General features: G+C 26.7%; 1 protein-coding gene across 1 annotated transcript in view; it reads left to right on the top strand.

The window, feature by feature from the left end:
* Positions 1-22,701, top strand: part of LOC142322953 (uncharacterized) — a 159,289-nt gene extending 136,588 nt beyond the window's left edge. Inside the window, exons 3-9 of the mRNA XM_075362048.1 lie at positions 4,736-4,859; positions 7,459-7,589; positions 9,611-9,720; positions 12,043-12,188; positions 13,202-13,409; positions 21,377-21,493; positions 22,396-22,701. Coding sequence (XP_075218163.1) covers positions 4,736-4,859; positions 7,459-7,589; positions 9,611-9,720; positions 12,043-12,188; positions 13,202-13,409; positions 21,377-21,493; positions 22,396-22,513 — 954 coding nt within the window. The 3' untranslated portion in view covers positions 22,514-22,701. The remainder of the gene's footprint in view (positions 1-4,735; positions 4,860-7,458; positions 7,590-9,610; positions 9,721-12,042; positions 12,189-13,201; positions 13,410-21,376; positions 21,494-22,395) is intronic.
* Positions 22,702-23,314: the final 613 nt, after the last annotated feature.

Here is a 23,314-nt window from a genome sequence, read left to right as displayed (position 1 = left end):
ATAGCTCCCAAATGTTTAAATTAATATTATCTATTCAATCAAAAAACCTCTAAGTTTGTTTGTTTTTTCTTTATTGCTCTTTTACTAATGATAATTTTCATTTATAATTTTAAATAGTTTCTCATATTAAATCTTAAATTTATATTGTAAATTATTGGACTATTGGCCATCAGCATTACAACATTTGTAAGTGCCATCTCTGTTATAAGTGGTTGTAACTCATAATACTCAGAGGTATTATAAGATTTTGAAGATTCTCAAAATCTTTGCATTGGAATTCTGTCAAAATACATGGTACAAATCAATAAATTCTAAAAGGGTTTATCTATTTTAGTGTATTATTATTATTATCATTACCAAGTAGTACTGTAGTAGTAGTAGTAGTAGTAGCAGAAACAGTAGCAGCATAAGATTATATTATAATTTGCTAGTATAGTTGATGTTAGCATTAATTTAAAAAAAAGTGAGAAGTTGTATATCTGGTTAACATCTTCTATAAAACATGTAGTATACTTATTTATTTGTTTAAAAATATAATTTGTATTATGGTTCAGGAATTGTCAGTCTTAAATTTGTTTCAATGTAATAAAAACATACACACACCTTCCTTATTTTGTTAAGTATTTCATGCAAACACAAATAGTTTTGTGTTCTGCCTAGAAGGAAAGCAGAACAATAAATATGCCACAAATAGCCAATAAATTTGATAAAGTAAATATATCTTCCATGTTAAATCTATATATATATATATATATACAGCATTCATTCATTCCTGAAAGATGTACAACTATTACTGGGTCATATTAATCTTATTCTACCAGACCTTTTTTCTCTCCCTGCTGCTGCGTATTTTAAATCACCAGACATCTGGAAATTAAAATGATATATTCTCATAAGATATTCAAATCAAATAGAGATCTTTTTTAAATTTGCTAATAATTTTTCTACTCTAATAATTTTTTTATTATTTTTTACTGGATCAACAAACAATTGCTCTTGTTTTCAAAAGGAGTGTCCTTATTTCATATGAATATATAAGTATATATTTACAGTCGACATATCTTTGAGTTCATTAAGATAGAATTATGTTCCAGAACACCAACATTAAGAGTTTTTCTTTCATTCTTATAAAGTTGTTTTATTTCCAAAAAGAATCAACTTATTGTAATGGCTTTAGTCAACTAGATAACCTTGAAATTTTAAACAAGACTCTTTTTTAAAACACTGCAAGACTTTTGCCGTACTTTATTTGATTCAATTTGCAAATGTAAACTATTGTTTAGATTTTATTTTAGTTTATAACATGTTATGGCATTTTTTTAAAATTATATTTATTTTGATATTTAAAATTAATTTGATATTTTAATAGGTCATTTATTGGTTATTAAGAAAGTTACATTATATGAAAATATTTTTTTTAAACTGTTTATTTAGTTTTTTATTTATTCATACACTGATCATCATTATCCACTGTTATTTGCCCTGAAGCTAGTCCCTTGCACCATGCCTATCCCAATCCCTCTTATCTCAATTAAAGTTTCAATCTTTCTCCTCTCATGATATGTCCCAGCCAGTTAGCTCTCCGATTCTTAATTATTGTGATTAAGCTTCAGTTCTCATCCACGTCCTAATTACTTCATTTTTCTGTAATTTAATTTTCTCCAATCTCATCTATGACTATATTTCCAATGCCTCCAGCTTTTTTTCTCTTTTTTGTAGTGTCTGTGTTTCTGATCATACACAACAAGTACACTCTCCAAATCTAACATTTCACAAGATGCTTATTTGACTCTTAATCCTTACTACAATTTTACTACAAAATAACTGTATTTTAGCGTTAAATATGTCTTAATCAATGCTAATGTAATCTTGTAATCTCTAATGTAATGTAATCTTGTTTTTATTTAGTCTTTTCTTCTATAGTCTTCATTTATCATGGTGCCTACCTATTCAACTTTCACCTCTTTTGTGTCAACATTAAATGATTTATTGTTTCCTATCCTCATTACTTTAGTTTTCTTAAATTCATTATCATTCTACATTCGGTAATAATAGTGTCTTTTTATTTTTAAATCAACCATTGAATATTCTGTTTCATTTAAAAAAAAACCATGCTATCTAGGAACCTATACAATTTATTCTTCTTCTTCCTCCACTACCCAATTTAAGTTTGGTAATTAGTCTTTCCTGAAATAGACTAGAATTTCTACAATAGTTTCAATGTGAAATGAATCCTAACTACATCCATAACTAGATTTAGATATGGATACTATGGCATTATGGTTGTCAACACCTAATGGTGATGATGCCACTTACTTGTCCAACTAAAAGATTATATGTTTACGTGCTATTATAACACTCTTATTTCTCTAAATAAACAATAAAATTTTATGACATATATCAGTCTGAGTATTACTGCTCATTAGAATATAGCTTCTAATTTAAATTTTCCTATATTTTTATCACCTTTTTATAATTACTTATACAAATAAATGAAAGAGTTTTCTCTTAGTGTTATGTGGGAGTAATGCAAAGTTTGTACAGTGAGCCAAGAGTAAAATTTATAATAGTAGAACTTGATTTGTAATTAAATAATGAATCTAAAAAAATATTAGTCTTCAGATTGTATTACTTAATGTATATATGCGTAAAAGGTTGTAAAATTATGAAGAAACAAAGATCATTGAGTGTAAAATAAATAATTATTGTTGTATTAATGTAATCATCCATATAGACAAACTGTTGGAGGAATCAGTGGATGAAATGTAAATTCTCTACAAATGACATAAAAAGGCAGAAGCAGTTGACTATAAAATATTGAAAATGATATTTTACAGAGAAAGACCTGTTAATAAAAGATAGTTTTTGAATAGGTGGCCAAATTTAATTATTTATATTTTATTTTGTATCAACTTAGTAAGGATATGGGAAACAAGACTACATGCTACTAATAATTCTGCACCACTATTAGTAGGTGTATGTGAGAAAACTGCAGTAAAAATAATCTTAAAATTGTATAAAGTAATGGCTCAACCTTCTTTACTATACGGATGTGAATCAAGAACAATGACTCCACTAAGAACTCAGGTACAAGCAGCTAAAGTCTATTTCCAGTAAAAGTAAGAAGGATGACAAGAATGGCCTAAGAAATGAGGACCTTCAGAAAGAGCTGAACGTGGACTCAGTGAATGATAAGATGAGGTACCTAAGCAAATGAAAAAAAATATAGATCAGGTGTATGATTATCATTTACCAAAAGATTTATTTCTACATGAATTTTATAGGGAGGTGAATGCTGTTCAATTCTTTCATTATAATTTAAAATGTAAGTGATACAAATATCAAGGAGGATGCAAAGACTCCAGTTTTAATACACGGCTTTAAAGAGAGGGAGGAATAACAGAAAATACTAAAAAATTAATTTTTTTTATTAAAAATATTTTTAATTAGGATGAAGCTTAAAAACTTCATCTTTCATTAGTCACTTGGTTTCATACACTGAATAAAATTATAACTGTGTTAAATATTTTACTGAAGTGATTAAGGTGCATGTGACTATTTTCCAAAAAAATATTTTTTGGTATTCCTATTAGATTATCATTTGAAAGATAGTCTTCCATTTCATTCACACATATTAATAATGTATATTCTCATCAACCATATTTACAGTCCTGATATGAAAAAAAAAATGTTTTTTTTGTTTTTTTAATTGTATAACCAGTAAACTGATTAATAGATTTTTTTTTATATATTCTGCCAAAATTTTCATATTGTTGCACAATTAAAATTTTTTAATTAATAATATTAGGTTAATAAAACAACCATGTAACACAGGTGTAAATTAAAAAATAACCTTTTTACAAGAGCTTTGATAAGATAGATGACAGTTTGATAATATAAAAATCACAAATAAATTTCAGACTTTAAGAAAAATTAAAGGTTAATCATATTGTCATAAATTAATGTGACAAATATTTTTATAATACTGTAGTTTAATAATGAATGCTATATTATGTTTGAATTTATGTTCTAACTAAGGAAAAATCTTAAATATAATAAATGAAGTTTTTAAACTATTTATTATGTACTTACTTTTTCTTGCAGATGTACTATGTATTTTTATAATTCCTGCAGATTCAACTGGTGACAGTAAATTCAAATGAAACAATTAATAGTTTATTTCATTTTTATTCAGTCTTTATAATAGTAATTATAAAATTCTTATTATGTTACTTTTACTTCTAGCAAGAAGATAGATATTTTTAATTTTGAATCAAAATAAAATATTTAAATTACTATTCAAATATTAAAGATTTTTTTTAAATTATTTAAAATTTGTAATAAAAAGTCATATACTGTTATACGAGTTTAAAATTCTACTCAGTTTGTTAGTACCCCTACCATTATACAAGTATATTACACTCATTATACTGATGTTATTTTTAACAGCCTATACTACCTATGTAGGGATGTTTACCCATTAAAATTGCATGATTAATTACACAGCTTTAATAATTCAGAAATGTATTTGTATGATAATTATGATTAACAATAGTTTATAATCACAGAAACCAGTAAAATATGCATCATTTCACCTCACAGATCATTCATAGGTTGATAGATTCCTTTAAATCTTTTTTTTTAGCTTTTATTTTATTAAAGATGCTACTTTAAATGAAAAAAGTGGTGCAGAATAATTATACAAAAAAATTAATTTTTTTTTGTTATTTTACAGATGGGTCGAGTATCAGGTCATGGTCGTTTGATGGATCCTCCGGCACGTAATAGCATGTGGCGATTCGGTTTTCCTAACCCAGTTAATTATAATGACAATGAATTATACTGTGGTGGATATGCAGGTCAGCTGGTTTGGCATTTTTTTCACTAAATTATGATTTTTATAATTAACGACATGATATTTCATTACATGAGATGACATAAATATGTTTGTATATCATGTCATTTAAAACAGATTTAAATATTAAGAACATCGTTATAGTTGCTCTCTGCTATCATTTTTTTTTAAATTAAAATGATGTATTATTTTTCAAATTCTTTGATGAATTGTTCTTTGGATAAATTTCAACTAATTTCCTCCATTTTTCTTAGTTCTGATCATCTTTTGTTTCTTATATCTTCTTTCTTTCCTAATGTCTGTAAGCACTTTAATCATTCTTCTTTTTCTTCCTTTATTGTCTTTCATTTTACCAATCAGTGATCTTTCACAAAAACAAATCTTTTTGTAGGATATACACCAATCAAAACAATTCCTCTTGCTTATCATCTTCATAAAATTTGTTCCTCTCTTATTTTTCTCAATGCTTCATTATTTGTCATTATATCTGTCCATTTCATTTGCTCCATTCTTCACTACCACAATTAACATTAACCACATTTCAAAATTTTTCTTCCTTTTTTCAGACTGTTCATAATTTAGATCAGTATGGCCTCTACAAATCTAAATATAATCTCATTATCAATATAGGTAATTTGGTACTTTTTCAGTTCAATTGTGGTACATTACTCATTCCTAATTCCTTGTTTATTAATTACAAATTTAACTCCACAATTAAATACAGTATATGTATAAATTGCAATTAATATAATGATTACAATTAATACTAACCCAGAATTGAATGTTAAAGAGTCCCCTATAATTAATCCAGCACATAATTTTAGAATAAGAACTATGAAAATCTTTTATCATTTACTGAAATTTTTTCAACTATAAGAAGCTTTATTTTTTTCATATCACAGGAAAATGTTATAAGTAACTACAGTTTTTCTCATTCTAGTCTTGATATAAATTATCATGATTTTTTTTTTAATTGATGCAATGTAAAACAAATCATTTCACTAAAAATGGATGTATTTTTTTATGCTGAAAATATTTTTTTTTAGCTGAAGTTATTAACGTATCAAAAAATACTGAGGTTGAATTATTATTTAATTAATTATTATTAATTAATAATAATTATTAATTAATTAATTATTATTATTATATTAATAATAATTATTAATTAATTATTATTTAATTGAAAATCTTTACAAGGTTTATACACTTTCAAAACATCAATGGTAGACTTGAATATAATAGATAAAACATGAAAGTATATTGCTGATGTTTTATTTCATATTTATTTTTTTTTATTAAAAAACCAACATTATCTTTTATATAAATATTATTAAAATTAATCGTATTTTCATTTTTAGATTAATAAAATTTTTCAGTCATTAAATAAAATTATCGGTCTGATGAATTATGAAGTTTTATGTAAAAATAAATCAACTTTAGATTTGTTGCTAAAATTCATTTGATTTGGTATAATTATAATTAAGATCTGTTTCATCATCATTTGGATTAATGAATAACTAATAAGGTGATATAATAACAAAAAAAAATTCATAACCATAAATGTCAACTCCTCAATAAAAAATAAAAAAGAAGATTTTAAACAAGTAGTTCTAAAAATACCTGACAGATAAATGAGATCGTTAATAAAAAAGTCAATGAACAGGAAGGTTTGGAGTGGGAGCAAAATATGCTTGGACAAGAAGCCTAAGGTAGGAGAAGGAATAACACTTGTCTACCTGACAAGCACAGAACTTAACAGTCACAGCAGTCTGTTTCTTTCTTTTTTAAAAAAAAAAAGCAGATAATAAAAATTTCTACAAAAAGGACCAAAACAAAAAATTCTCAAAATACAAAGCTACAAGTGTAAAACAAGGAAGGGTGTCAATGTATTTATTATTATTTTTCAAGTAATTAGAAATATATGGTAAAAAATTTGTGACTGTATGTAACATGTGAATAAAAATCTAAACAATACTCATTAGTTTCAGGTAGATGGATATATTAATATACTAGTCACTGTCTGTTTGGTGCAGGTTCACACAATTAAATATAGTTATACATAAGATATTAGGATAAAAGAATAATTTAAAATAATAAAATAAAGAAAATGTACATTTCAAAGTCAGTTTTAAGTTAATTGAGTATACTTGAAAGAATAAATAAATCAATTATTATATATTATCTTTCAGATGTCCTCCGCTAGTACTCTTGACTTAGAAAGATTAAATCTTTATTAAATTAGCTTTGTTTTAAGTCATTATTTAAGCTCTAGTGGAACTAAAGCTATGATCATGTGTATTAATGCATTCACCTTGGTATCAATAACCATGAAATGTCACATTTTTTCCATAATCTTGTTCTGTACAAAACATTTTTCATGATATAGGTTTAGGAATCTCTTTTAATAGTTTAGCATTAAGTTTCTTTTAATTAAATTTATTTAATTGTAATAATAACATCAAAATATTTTATTAAATGATTATTGCAAAATGGTGGTTTGACTTTTTACTGATTTTCCATTGTTTGCAATAATCATTTGAACAGTTTAAATAATAAATTTTCTAAAATGTATATGATATCAGTCTGAGTTAGTTTGTTTGCAGTGCAGTATCAACAAAACAGAGGTTTATGTGGAGTGTGTGGTGACCGTTATGATTATGAATCTCCACGTCCCCACGAAGCAGGAGGGCAGTTTGCAAAAGGAATAGTCACTCGACATTATACTGTAGGGCAGGTAAATTAATAATTTTTAATTACTGTACTGATGCCTGTTATAGTATTGCCGTATATAGAAAAAAATGACTTATTTACAATATTTATATAAATCTTATTTATTAACTATAGTAAAACTGAAAAAAATAATAATAAAAACAGAAAAAAATAAGACAAAAATATTTTCCTTCATTACTTTTCAAATTACATGAAGAAGCTGGACAGGAGTTGAAAGGAAAACTTGCAAGTGAAAGCAATTTAAGGAGGGAACTACATGTTAATTTTTTTAATGATCTGTTCTTTTGGTGAAAAACAAAATTAACTCAGAATGACTAATGTGTAGCACAGATTTATTGATCTATGAAATATTGAAATTAAAATAAAATAAGAATAAAGCAATGGTATGAAGTCTAGAAGGAAAGAGGACAATGAAGAACTGGATATTAAAATATAGAAATATTAATTCCAGAAGATACATCATTCTATTACCTACATTTTAAAATTACATATGATGAACAAAGTAAAATAGACAACAAAAACAAATTGAAAGAAGCAAAGAGAACTTTTATGCCGAAAAGAGGTCCAGTAATAATAGATGTACATCTAGGAATTTAAAAAATACAAATTTAGAAATTTTTGTATGAATTTTAGTACTTTATAGTAAAATATATAGTAGGATAACCAAAAATTGAAAGTCATATATATTGTATACTTGTATAGTATAGATGTAGGCTGTCTGACAAGAGAAGAAGTAACTAACAAATCAAGTGAGACTTGACAGTAACAAGCATCCATGTCAGGAATTATAGCAAAAGTGAAGAGTGCAGTGATTTCCTACTTCTTTTTTTAGTAGAGCTTAATTTTATTAGCATATATCATCATCATCCCGTGCCCCACTAACTTGTAATTCTACAAGTGGCAGATTTACACTGCTTACCACATAAACTGGTTTTATAACAAACATCACTACTTTCATTAAAAGTAACTCTGAATGAGTACCCTTGTAGCTCAGCTGGTTGGAATGGCTGGGATAAACAATATAGAGCTATAAATTAATGAAATTTCTGTTCATGAAATAGTGCGTAATAGAATGTTCAGGGGTGCTTGGTGCCGAAATGCCAATCTGATACTGCTTTACGAGAGAAATAAAAAATTGTCCTTTCACATAGAATTTGTTTTAAGTTAAAGTCTGGCCTACATTTTATTTTAAGATTAAGCACTTATTGTTATTATATTTCTTAATGAAAGATATTATAACTTCCTTAAATGATATATGATGCATTCATGAAATGAATGAATGTTCGTGTATTAAATGTTTTTGTGGATATGAAATTGTCTGGTTTGATTCCTAACCCTCACTTCACTTTTATTTTTATTGATATATTATTAAAAAATTAAGAGCATATAAAAAATATAACCTAAATGATAAAAGTCACACTGCATGAAAATCGTCCTTGCTTTTGAATATTAATAGGCAAACAGCAACAAAATACTCATAAGTACTAAAAATCTAATTCATGATAAAAGTTAAACATTTAAAATGAAAAAGATAATTTTTGCATCTTATCAATGTAAACATCAAAATGAACGTGCATTTTTCATAAAATTGTCATATAGCCAGCCTCCTGTGGCTGAGAACCATATTCTTTTGATCTGCTATAATACAAAATTAAATGTTCCAGTACTAGAAAATCTATGACTGCATCTCTGATAATGTTTCTACTCAGCATCAGAAAAAATAATAAGTATTTAAGGTGAAATTAAGGTTATCACTCAAATTAAACCCTAATCAATGTGGATTTGGAAATAAAATTGAAAAAGCCTTTTCTGAAGCAGTAGTATATAAAGAAATGACAACATACGCAACCATCTTTAATTCTATAAACATTTAACACTTTATGAAGATTTATTTTAACAATTTATGAAGACAAGATCATCCAATCTTAAACATTCTGATTTAATTAAGTTGTAATTTTCTAAATATTTATGTGTTCTATATGCCATATGTATTATTTTTATAGATCTTTGTAATTATTGTTACAGAATATTGATGTGGAAATAGAGCTTACAGCAAATCATTGGGGTAGATTTGAACTGTTTCTTTGTCCTAACAATAATCCAAGATATGAAGCAACTCAGAGCTGTTTAGATAGGTAAATATTTACATGAAAAAATTTATGATTAGCATATTTCACTGTTGTAGAAGAACTGGTTGAGCACAAATAAATAGAATTATAAAATAAATTGTTTTTTTAGCTGTATTGAAAAATTATTATTTATAATACATACAAACTAAACATGGCAACTTTTTCTAAATAATACATTTTTAAATTTGTTATATGCACAAACAATATGTTTCGCTTAACACCGGCAGTTAAGTAAAAAGAAAAAAAAGCCAGTTAAGATTATGAACTCATAATTTCCTATCTCCTTTTCTCAGCTGACACATGACACATACTTTACATATTAGAATAAATAAAACAAATTAGCTAAAATAATAATCTAATTCAAAGAGGATGAAAGAAGCCAAGCTTATTTAGTTATTTAAAAACTCAACATTGTTTTTACTGGAAAAGAAATATTTTAGTTTAATTTTAAATAAATCCGGCAGAAGAGACTAAAGAAGGACATTAATATCCTTTTCATTGCTAAAAAAAGGAAAAAATGTATTAGGAAATTAATTCTGAAAAACCATTGCTTCTTTTTTAGGAATTACATCCCTTAAGAAAAAGGTAACATGTTAATAAATACGTGAAAATATTAGAATTTTTACTTAATCATACTATGATTCATGATTGTTAGTGCCAAACATTGATCTGACAGCCCATATTTTAAAACTAATTATAATATTTTAAGGAATATATATTTTTTTTAAATATGTACCATATGCATAGTAGATATCTAATAATAATATGAAAAATTAAAAAGTTATTTCAAATGAAAAATTACAGTTTGATATAACTCCAAACAAAAACCATGTTATCAGTCCTTAAGAATTTGTTATCTGAGTTATTTTAAAATGTTATCTGTAAGTAACAAGAATGTTTCTATTGTCTCAAAAGAAATACTATCCATTTGAGATATTGACAATAATATATTATTCATTAGCATATTGATTTTGAATCAATTTTGGTACATTTTATTTAAAAGTGAAGGTCATAAATTTTATATTACGCTGAGGCGGCTTTTGGTCTAAATTTAGTATATCTCAGATCTACCAACTAGACTACTGTAAATATAATAATTTTTGCATAGTATAAACAGGGTGCAGATTTTTGCAATACAAAACAGATATATAAGGACTTCACTCTCCCACTAAATCCATCTTTACAACTTTCACCATTAAAATGAATCACACATGCACAAAGTAAAGTAGTAATATGAAAATCTTTTATATGAAAAATAAAGGACAAGACTAGATACCTCAAAAACTTGAAATATAAAAAAAGTATAAGCAAACAAACACAATCACAAAGAACAAACAGCTCACAAAATTCAATTTAAATATCAACAACACATTTAAAAGCACAACAGTCAGTATCATTATACTAGTCGCAATGTCTGAAAAAACTTGATTAGAGTGGAAGCGGGCTAAAACTGAGGTTATGTAAGGCATAATTATACAGATTTAAGACTCATATTTTCACCTTAAAATAAAGTGTACTACAGTTAGTTTAAAAACTATTGTATAATTTTTAAACTTGGTGCACTATAACACTGTATTATTATTTTTTATCTTATTGCCCCAAATGGTACATTACTCTATATGTACTCTATAATTAATGAGCATTATGTAATCTATTGTTACTTAAATAAATTAATTTTTTATTGGGTTAATGGTAATAACTGAAATTTTACAAATACCTCTTCTTTTTGATCATATTTAAAGAAGATTTAGTTTTAAAAATGTTTAATTTACCCTCCAAAAATAATAAAATTAAACACTTCAGAAACATAACTAGGAATTAAAATAATTGCAAAAGCTTTTGTTATTGCAGTATATAATCTTTGACTTTGTATTGAATATATGTTTGTTTAAAGGGAAAAGAAGAAAGCTCCTCATAAAAACTCACTGTAGATCTGTACTTACATCAAACATTTTATACTAATAAAAAAGGCAAATTACATAATATTAGAGTTAAAGTTTTAACCCTGCAAAACCTCCTTTAGTTTGAGAGTGATTTCTGACTTTGTGGATAGTAAAGATAAAAACTGCAAAGTAACAAATACAATAAGCAAACACTTCATTCTTTTTACTGAAAAAATTGTATTTTAATGATTATTTCACCGATACACATCGTAGCAATCTTGCCTTTTACACCATAGGTTAAATTCCTGGTAGTATTTGAAAAATTTATAGCGAGTCAACTTTAACATTGTCATAAATTATTTTGGTTATTGATACAAATTAAAAAAGAAAAAAATTGTGATTGTTACATTAATAAGATATTGTTAATTGTTACTTTTCATTTTAGATACCCATTATATATTTCTGGTACCAGAGAAGTAAGATTCTTAATTCCAAGTGATTCAAAGAAGAAAGCAATATTCCGTTACAAAGTACGACTTCCACCATATTTAACATGTACTCAGTGTGTACTACAATGGACTTATTATACAGGTATTTATAATACTGTTTTTTAATTATATTAAAAAAAAATTCAGATCTAGACTTAATTTTCTACATTTCTACAGAAATTTAAGCTTTACTTTTTCACTGCATTTACCCTAAAAAAGTTTAATTTTAGGATAATTGCACAAAAATCACATTTTTATATCATTTTTAATATAATAATGCCACATTGTATTAGACCACTGAATCTCAAAGTTTGCATTAGTCAGAGAATTTGATGTTGCACCTATAAGGCATACTTTATAACAATTGATCACAAAAAAGTAATTTTACATTGTATCATATAAAAATGGTTGAAAGTAACCAATTCAATGTAAAGCTTTGATTGTTGGCATAACTATATGAACTGTGTGATAAATGCAAAGTAGATTTAGATTTAAAGTAGATGTAGAAGCTTGTGGTAAAGTATTACTACTTCAATGAATTTTCACAATCAATACAATCTGGTTTTCTATTTAGTTTTTATCTTAAACCATCATTATTTCTTTAACATAAATGATGAATGAAAATATTCAGATCTATTCTTAAACAAACATTAATTTCATCTTTATTCACAACAATTAAAAAAATATATAATTTGAATTATTCTAAAGTTTGGGATAGACTGAAATTATTATTGGTAGCCTTCATTTCAGTCAGGAAGAACTTATTTAAGTATGATCAAATTGCTCCATGCAGTCTGGAAATATCAAGCAAAATACACTTATATACATACATCTTTCTGGAATTTTCAATGCTAAAATAATGTTTTTTTTTGTTAAAGGTAATAAAATATCAAGATCTGCAAAAACCCTGACATGCAAAATTTGACCTGATTATTATTCTTTTCTTTGTATAGTATACTGTATAACTATATAATATAATTATATAGCTAGGAAAGTAAATTTTTTTATGCTAATGAAAAATTTAAAAATATAACATAATAATCTGTTTTTATTAAGGTATGTTTACAAACTTAATACAGTTATTTATCATACTGCATATGATTTTCTTTGATCTAGGTAACATGTGGGGAAAATGTGCCAATGGAACAGAAGCTATAGGTTGTGGAGATCCTGAAACATTCCGTAATTGTGCAGATATTGCAATTACAACAAGTACTTCAGGTTTACCACCAAGTTTTGTTGACAATTATAAAGATAATAACCCATACCTTCTGTATTTTAAAAGTGCATTGCAACCCCAAAAAGTGCATCCTTTAATAATCAGGTAAAATAAAAATTTGGTATATTTTAATATTAACAAGTATGTAAATGAATTAACAATATTTTTTGGATCAAATGGTAAATTTGTACCCCCTGAAATCGTATTGTAGTTGTAAAATAGCTGAATATATCTGGAGTATACATCTGTAATCGGAAATATTGAAAATAATTAAAAGAATGTAAAGTAAGGATAAGTGACAGCAACTGAAATCATGTCTAACAATTTCCCAATGATTATTGCAGTTAAACAAATGAGGAGCTGTTTTTTTTTAGTTGGATGAGTAAAATAACTGTATATTATTGATGATAACAACCGGTCATTTATACCTCCCAAACATTTAATTAGTTGTTGACTGTTAATCATTAACTTTTATTTTACATTTTGTTAGTTCTCAGTAAATTATTCAACAACTGAAGAATTCTTGTTCCACCATTACTGCACTGGTGATTAATTGATTTATACTTGTTGCATATAGTATTAAATGTACATGAAACATTTTCTGTTCCATTTTAGAATAGGTTAGCTAAAGTAACCTATATATGATGAAAAAGATTAACATGTTTTACAGATTATAGTTTGTTTCTGTGGTTTGGTTCTATTGAATTTTTATGTTGAGTTACTTTTGTTTTATTTAGTTTACTGTAATAAACTTGGAAATAATGAATGTGAATTTTATTATAGAAGATAAGTTGGATGAAATGAATAAAAAAATATCAGAACCAAAATCAAATTAATTCTACAATGGAGAGTAAACAAAGAAGAGAGCATGTTCTACAGTTATGCACAGTATAAATATTAATCATCCTTTCATCTAAATATTTAACTAAAGTTCATAGTTTAAGATCTACACATATAATTTATAAGAGAATTGAGTAATTGAGTACTGAATTTTCATTCAGTAAGCTGAATAAGAAATGACAATTTTACATAAATAAGAGCTGAAGAAGGTATTTGTGCTTTGTACTATATTTACAAATTGGGAAACCCATAAAAGTTATTAACTATAAACTGCTCACAGGAAAAAGATTTACTTATAACTCTGGTAAATGCACCTACACTATTACTAAAAATTACATAAATGAACATATGAACCGTACAAAACAATATATCAGACAGTTTTTTCTTAATTGGAACAACAAAAATAGAACCTCATGTTTCTTAAATGCAGTCCTGCAAATGATTGCATGTTACCAGTTTAGACATCATTGATTAAGGAATCATGTTTGGTACATTTTTAAAACATATCACTATTTTTACTATTACGCAAAAAGTTTTTTACTTTTTTACATATCACTATTTTTAAAACATATCTAACTATATATCTAACCATTAGCAACTAAGATCCAGCATTGCATTGTTACTCATCCACAGTGAAATACAACCAACAATGTTTAATCTCAGCAGTCTGTGTGAACAATAATGTATATAATTATACATTTTTTCATTGCTTTATATCCTTTTGTTATAAAATATATTTTTCCCTAAGATGTTCCAGTTGTTATGAAATTATGAAATAGTAAGTGGATTCTATTTACTAACTGAACGAAATAGTTAGTGGTTTCTATTAAATTGCTGCAATTTAATTTATTACCCCATTTTTTCATGATGATACAAAGTTCTGTCTCAAATAATTGTCTTTTAGGTGTGAAATAATGTTTGCAATTATCATCTTATTTTAACAATAGAAATCTGTAAACTATGAATTATTCTAGAAACTTTATTGTTATTGTTATACTTTTCATTGCTATTTACCATTTTTGAATCTTGGCTATAAACTAAACAGTTTTAATCAGTTCTTAATTACATTATTTGATAAAAATTTCTTTTGGAAGCAATTACTTTTTATTAAATAATAGAAGAGCAAGGAAATAAGGAAATGTTTGATGTATGATAATACATGTATATTTGTTTATTACCATTTGGCACCCAAACAGAACATCCAGTTTTAGTAACAAAAGATCAAAATAAAAATGTTCAAAATCAAAAGTGAACTGTACTGCGATAAGCTAAATATTTGTTAGTGCAATAAACATATTGGTTGAAGGTGACCTGACATGAATCATAAGTCACTTCTGAAAATGATACATTTGTGTTTAAGAATAAGTATCAACTACCAGATTTATAAAAAAATTTGAGGAATGAAATTACATCACATTATCTTTCTTACTAACCGAAACATATGGTGCATATGAGCATGTCATGCCCACTGAAATGCAAGTGTTTTTCAGCCTCGTGTGAATGATCACTCTATTCACCAAGATTAATGTATAATGAATATCAAACTCTGATTGGTAACTTTTTTACCTCAGCTGCCTTACATGTGTCATAGCTATAAGAAAGGCATGTATAGTAGGGCGGCCAAAAAATAAAAAAAATAATGTTTTGAAATGCTATACCATGGAAAACTTGCCTCTAGAACAGTTATGTATAAATAAAAAACGTAAATTATATCATCTTACACCTGGTGGTAGCACATTAGCCTGAAACTTTGAGAAAATATACAAATTTTGTATTTTTTGTACAAATTGTACTCCTAGTACAATCAATTACACTGATAAACATAATTTTTGTTTCTTAACATGCGATATATGATTTTAATCTGTTTTTTTTATGCTGAAAATGAATATGAACTCAAAATATTTCTATCGCTCACCATTTTTGAAAAATATTTAAATTTTAATTAAAGGATTTTTTTCATTTTTCAACATATGGTTAGCATTTTGTATTTTGTTAGCTTATTTTTTATTATTTAACTTTTTTAACATAATTTGTAGGCTATAAATAAACAATACTAGACAAAGAATTAAATCGTATCATGATCACATATTATTACATCATATCTAATACTGAAGAGTGAACCTTCATGGACAAGTTTAATCATGTCTGTGTAGGTCAAGATATGTAGCTGAAAACACAGCTGTGTTGTTTGTATTAAGCACTGGATTTAGGAATGAATTAATTTTGTTCAGTCTTATTGCTGTCTGAAGTTTTTTAACAGTGCAGTATCATATTGGCTCGAAATTGTGTAAATGATGTGAATGCCTTTTGTTATGTATGTGGTGAGTTTACCGTAAAATCAGATAGAAAAAACGTTACACCTCTAATTAAAAAAGCATATCACTTGTACTTTCAGTGTAAAATTGGTGATCAGGATAAGACGTGGGCTCCTCATATAGTATGCACTAATTGTTCTGTATATCTAAGAGGATGGGTGAAAGGTACACGGAAGGCTTTGCGATATGGTGTACCTATGGTTTGGCGTAAACCAAAGGATCATGTAACCAATTGTTACTTTTGTTTAACAGTTGTGTCTGGAATTTCTAAAAAATCTAAACATACTGAAAAATATCCTTCATTGAAATCTACAATCAGGCCTGTATCTCACATTGAAATTATTCCAGTTCCTGAGCCACCTGTGAATGTATGTTTCAAAAGCAGCGATGAAGAGGCAGTACTGAAGAGGATGATGATTTTGATTTTGAATTATCTTCCAATAAGCTAAATCTTATATCACAAAATTAATTAAATGACTTTGTTAGGGATTTAAATTTATCAAAAAGTCAAGCTGAACTGTAAGGATCAAGACTGCAAGGTTGGAATTTACTTAAAAAATATACAAAAATTTTGGGCTTTCAAAGCCGACAAAAACAACTTTCTCAGTACTTTATTGATGAAAATAATTCGGTTTATTGCACAAATATTGATGAGCTTATGTTGCACTTAGGATAAGTTCATAAACCTGAGGACTCGCGCCTTTTCATAGATTCGTCCAAATATAGTTTAAAAGTGGTTCTACTGCACAACGGTAACAAATGTCCTTTGATACCAGTCGCGTATGATATTAATATAAAAGAGACATATGATGTGATGAAAGATGTTCTTGAAAAAATAAATTACAAAAAACATAGCTGGATCATATGTGGGGATTTAAAATTTATAGCTATTTTGTTAGACATGCAATTAGGCTACACTAAGTATATGTATTTTATTTGCGAATGGGACAGCCAAGCTAGGGATAAACAATACGTTACCAAAGAGTGGAAGAAACGAGACAACGTAACTCCAAATGGGAAAAATATTATTCATGAGCCCTTAGTTGAACCCAAAAAAATATTTTTACCCCCTCTCCATATCAAGCTAGGGCTAATGAAAACTTTTGTAAAAGCAATGAAGAAGGATAGTCCCAAATTTTTGTACATCCAGTAGAAATTTCTGAATGTAAGTGAAGGAAAAATTAAAGAAGGAATATTTGTTGGTCCTCAAATAAGAGAACTGGTCAAAGATGATGTATTTAACTCAATCTTAAATAATGTAGCAAGTGCAGCTTGAGCTCCATTTAAAGAAGTTTGCAAAACTTTTCTCAGCAAAAAAAATTCGACAATTACCACGATATCGTTAATCAGCTTCTTATTTCATACTGAGCTATGGAATTTAATATGTCTTTGAAAATACATTTTCTCCACTCACATCTGGTTTTTTCCTGGACAACCTCAGAGATGAGGTTGTCCATTCATGAGATGACATTCACGAACACGGTGAATGTTTCCACAAAGACATTTCGGTAATGGAAAGTCGCTATAAAGAGAAATGGAACATTAATGTGCTAGCCGATTACTATTGTACAATGGTGGGATGGAGTGTGGGTGCATACAGGTGCTGAGCAACAACTGGAACTCTAGAAGTGGTGACGAGCTACAATAGACACCGTTGCGTGTCATGTATGGTTCGTAAAAAATACGTTAAATTACAGATTTGTAATGCTTTGCTCTATCTAGAATAAAGTAATTTTTATAGTTATCTTAATCCAACGGGTTTTTTGCATTACTTTTAAAGCCTTTTCAATATAGCAATTTTTTATCTTGTATTTTTGTAGGTTTTTAAAATCCAAGATAACCTTGTATTTTTCAATAAATTTCAAATATTTAAGCACAATGTGCTACCGATAGATGTGATATTTTTTTAAATTTCATCTGCGTTTTACTTAGGTGCCCTAGAAGCAAGTTTTCTGCAGTATAGCATTTCAAAACAAAAATATTATAAATATTCGACCCACCTTAATGTAAGGATAGCATAAAGCATCAAATTAATGTACCACTTTCCACTGTTAAACAATGCATTATATACACTCCTTTAAATCAGCAGGGGAAATATATGCTATGTTTTATGCCAACGACTACATTAAATTATGATAGAAGTACAGAGTTTTGAATTATCATTAAAAAATATGTAAATAAGATTTATTTTAATAATTTGGGTATTGATATCAGAAATGAGTTAAGGATTTTAAAACTAGTGTGTACTCACATCATTTAAAAGTTTATTTCATGAATACCTTCAGTTAAAAATATTATAAAAAGAAACTTCAGTGGAATTTTTTATTAGAGTAATGAAATGCAGTCAACATTTATAAAAAGTTACCATAAAAAGATCAACAATTTATGAAGCAGGTTTGTGAATACTGTTACACTAAAATACTAATTAAGATACTAATTTTTGATACATACTAGTTAAATAAACTGAATACTAGTTAAAAATTGATTGACTCCTAAACTAATATTTAAGAATAAAGTTCAGTAAAAATGTTAAAAAATCACAAAATTTAAATCATTCACTATAATATTCAGTGAATCAATCTTTTAAAAATATTTACAGGGCAGAGGTCACCATACAATTAAGTTTATTTATGTCCTTTTGCAGAGTGATAGGAAGAGGAAGGGTTCTTACTTTAAATCCAAAATGGCAGTTTCCTACTTGGCTCCATTTTGGAGTAAACTCTTGAGTCGTTCAAGTAGTTTATTTGTAGATTTACATTTACTGCAGTACAAGAGCCAAGTGATGAGTGTTCCAATCTCATTATTAAGAGATCCTTTTGACTCTGTGTAATTTTTTTTAAATTGTTATTTTTTTTGAATTTACATTAACGCATATAATTTCTTATTACATAATATTTATAGGAATTTGAAAAAATTACATGAATTTCATGTTTGCTGATTATTATTTTATCTGAATATAACAATCATTAACCTCAAAGCCTTTATATGTGGGAATAGGAGTCACATGAGGAATGAAGGATTAAAAAATAAACAACAAACAGATTTTGTTTTATAGGATTTGCAAAAATTAAAATAATACGTATAGTAGCTATATTCAAATAAAATAATTATTATCAAACATGAAATTCTTATGCTTTTTGTAGATTCTTATAAATAATAATAATATTATTGTAAATAGTACATAATAAAAGCTCTTATAATAAAATGGACAGAAGGAGAAAAATGGGTGCACTCTGAGAAAGTGAAGAAAATATAGAAAAGAAAATAACAAAAAAAATAAATAATATTGGCATGGTTCCTAGAAAGCTACTTTAAAATAAATAAAAAATCATCTACTTTAGAATATAGTATGTATAAAAATAAAAGAAAAATGATAGAATTGAACCCGAGACCTCTCAATTAAGAGATTGCAATGCATGTCAATCAGGTGCTGCTACTGATTTGATTGCCGATAAACAAAAGCGGTAGTTGAACCAATCACTGATATTTGAATGGAGTTTACTATAAAAATTTGAATGGAGCCAAGTTAGAAGCTGGCAGTTTGGATTTAAAGTAAGAACCCCCTCTCCTATCATTCTGCAAAAAGGCATCAAAAACTGTTGTAAGCTGACACCTACCCTTGTTAATCCCTCTTTCCTTCTTTTATGAAAAATATTTTTTCTGACTCTTTCCTTAGCCATCTGAACAACAATTCTTAACAAACCAACACATAGAACAATATATTTGAAAAGATCTTCTGGAACCATACAGAAATTTACTTTCTGATCTTAGAAAGTAAATCATTTAAAAAAAAATTGTACAAATACACATTACATTTAAGTCTTGCATAAGTACCAAACTATAGTCATGTGTACAGTACTTAAGTTAATTGTATTTAAAAGTCTGACAGTTTTTTCCTTCATGCCATCTTCTATAGAAGGTAAACTTTCATCTTGGTAATCACATCTTTATTAATTGGTGCTGTAAATAATTTTTGGTTAATAATGAAACTATCTTCTCTACTCACAAGCCATGAAATAATTCTCCTCCAGACATTTCTTTTACTATTCAACTTCTCTTAAATTATTAAATGAAGTAAAGATTATTTTTTCCCTCTGAAAAAATGTCCTAAGCACTCTAATTTTCTTTCCTTTATTATACTGATTACTTTTTGATTCTTATATATACTCTTTGACGACTTAATGAGTGCTAAATAAAAGTCATTATATTCATTACAGCACTAATAATTACAAAAAAAAGAAGCAATAGAATTATGTTCAATTTTCTTAACATCTGACACCATTAGTATTACACAACGTTTAAATTATACGTAAGATAAATTATAAATTATATGTTTAAATTATACCTTATAATTTTATATAAATTATACAACATTGGTATTATTTGTACATAAATTGATTTATGTTCTCTTAAAATCTTATGATTCCACTCCTGGAACTTATGATGTTCCAGGAAGTGGGAAATTCCTGGAACATAACAGAAAGTAGCAATCTTGTAAATAAACTGAAGTGAAGTAAGGATGAATTTGAAAATTAAGAGCATAATGTTTAATGAAAGTGGATCCTTTAAATTATCAAAGCTAAATAAACTGTATGCAGTAATTTCTATTTAGTTTAGTTGTCTACATATTATTTATTTTTTTTTATAAATAAAAAGTAATGAACTCTGGATGTGGTAATTAATCACATACTTACAGATCCCAATAAGGTTATGCTTTTAAATAATAAATAAGCTATTTATTTTTAATTTATAAAAATAAAATTTTATTCATTATCCCCCAGTATCCTTGGTCACTGATAAATTTAATGGTATAGTTAATTTTAAAAGTAACTTATAAATAAAATTATTAAAGTGTGTTTATAAATAATTAATTAGTTACTTTAAATATATGTGTCTTTATTATTACATATTTTACAGAGCAACAATATGTATAGCAACTCCAAGGTACAGAGTGTTACCAGGAATTGATGATTGGTGCCAAACAAATTGCTTGAGGTATCCTCCTAATTGTCCTCCTGAGGTTTGCTTCTGCCCGTAAGTAATTTTAATTAGTAATTTCATTCATTCATTTATTTATTGTCATAAAATACATAGATTTGCAATTGTTGAAATAAAAACAATTTTGTTATCTTAATGCTATAAAATTATTGAATGTAAAATAGAATAAGCCCTGCTAGAAAATCAAAAAGCTTGAGCTCTAGCATGCAGCATAATTATATTCATATTATTTGATTCACTAGAAATTATAAGTATAATACACAATTAATATTAAGTGGAAGAATAATTCTGATAAATTAACAATGCCACATCTGTGGCATTCAGTTAGAATTCTCTGTATTTACTCAACAAATATTAAGTCGTTCTTTTTATTCAGCTGAGAATAAAAATTTAATTGAATTTAATTTTTTTATGGACAGTAGATGGAAAGCAGTAGTATAAAAAACATGTCTATAATTTTAAAAATATAATGATAATGATAAAAATGAATAATATTGATTTATTATGGACGTAATCCTGAAATGGTAGTTTATCAATATGACATTTTTTGTTATTTACTACATCTGACAACTTTTACTGAGTTGTTATAAAACTATTATAAAAAGAAAATTTCTTATAATTTGCTGTATCCGCAAATAAATTTGTATAATATTATCTAAAAATCATGCTAAACAAAGAAGCTGAAAATCTGAAGTACAATATATATTAAATACTAGTGTTTAGAAAAATTAATGATATGAGTACTTTTAATACTTAATTAGTGTGCCATTTGGAATTGTATGATTAAATGCTATAAGGTTCTTCATATTTTTATTGGTAAAAATATTATGTAAAATATTACATATTTCATTTAGTGTGATGAATTATTTTTTGTAGAGTAATAAGACTATTATTGATCAATTTATATATAAATATTCATATTTTAATTATTTTTTTAGGGACCAATGCGAATCAGTTGGAGAACTGGAAGGAAGGGATGGAGCTGATGTTTGGTGCCAGGATCAGTGCATTATTTATCCTCCAAAATGTCCTGCTAACCGATGCCGTTGTTATTAGGAATTAATTTTCGACCACAGAATGTGTTCATAAGAATTTTTACCTCTGAAACAACTATTTATGTAACCTCTATCTGCTTGACATGATAAAATTAATTGATTTTATTTCTGAACATCTGCCTGTTTTAATCATATGTAATTTGTTATCATTTATTTTTAAAACAGATCTGCTGTTAATTAAAACCCGGATTATAAAAAGTTCTCATGTGAAATATAGTTTCTTAATATTCTGATGTATTTTATCTAATAAAAATAGAAAATACTCTTTAATCAGAATATTATATACTCTAATCAGAGTATTCTACTCTGATTACAAAGTATACTTTGTTATAATTAAATAATTAAGATTTTTTATAAAATATATTTAATACATTTTCTATTGATCCATCATAATCTCTGTTGCTGATTACTATACTCTTTAAAGACTAATAATCTTTTCTTAATTGACATATATAAATACATATTAACCTGTATTTTTATTTATAGTTGGAACAACATGTTTCTGTGAACTCTGTTTAATTCTAAAGTATGACTTTTCCTCTCTATATTTTGCTTGAATCTATACATTTTCCCCACTTTTTTTTCTTTTCCAACTCTTTTAGAGGGTACAATAAATCAACTTTGGCTATGTTATCTTGTCTTTAATTTTCTTTGTGCCCATAAGTCTTTTATCCTTTTAGAATGTTGTTCCTTCTCTTCTTGTGTCCACTTTATTCTTTCTTCCTTGATTTTTTCCCCAAAAACCTGCTTTTTGAGTTACTTATTTAAAAAGTGTTCTATTCCTTGGTGATCTTTTTTATTT

This window comes from Lycorma delicatula, chromosome 4 (genome assembly GCF_047948215.1).
Source record: "Lycorma delicatula isolate Av1 chromosome 4, ASM4794821v1, whole genome shotgun sequence".
NCBI classification, from domain to species: Eukaryota; Metazoa; Arthropoda; class Insecta; order Hemiptera; family Fulgoridae; genus Lycorma; species Lycorma delicatula.
This window is presented reverse-complemented; position numbering and strand designations above follow the sequence as displayed.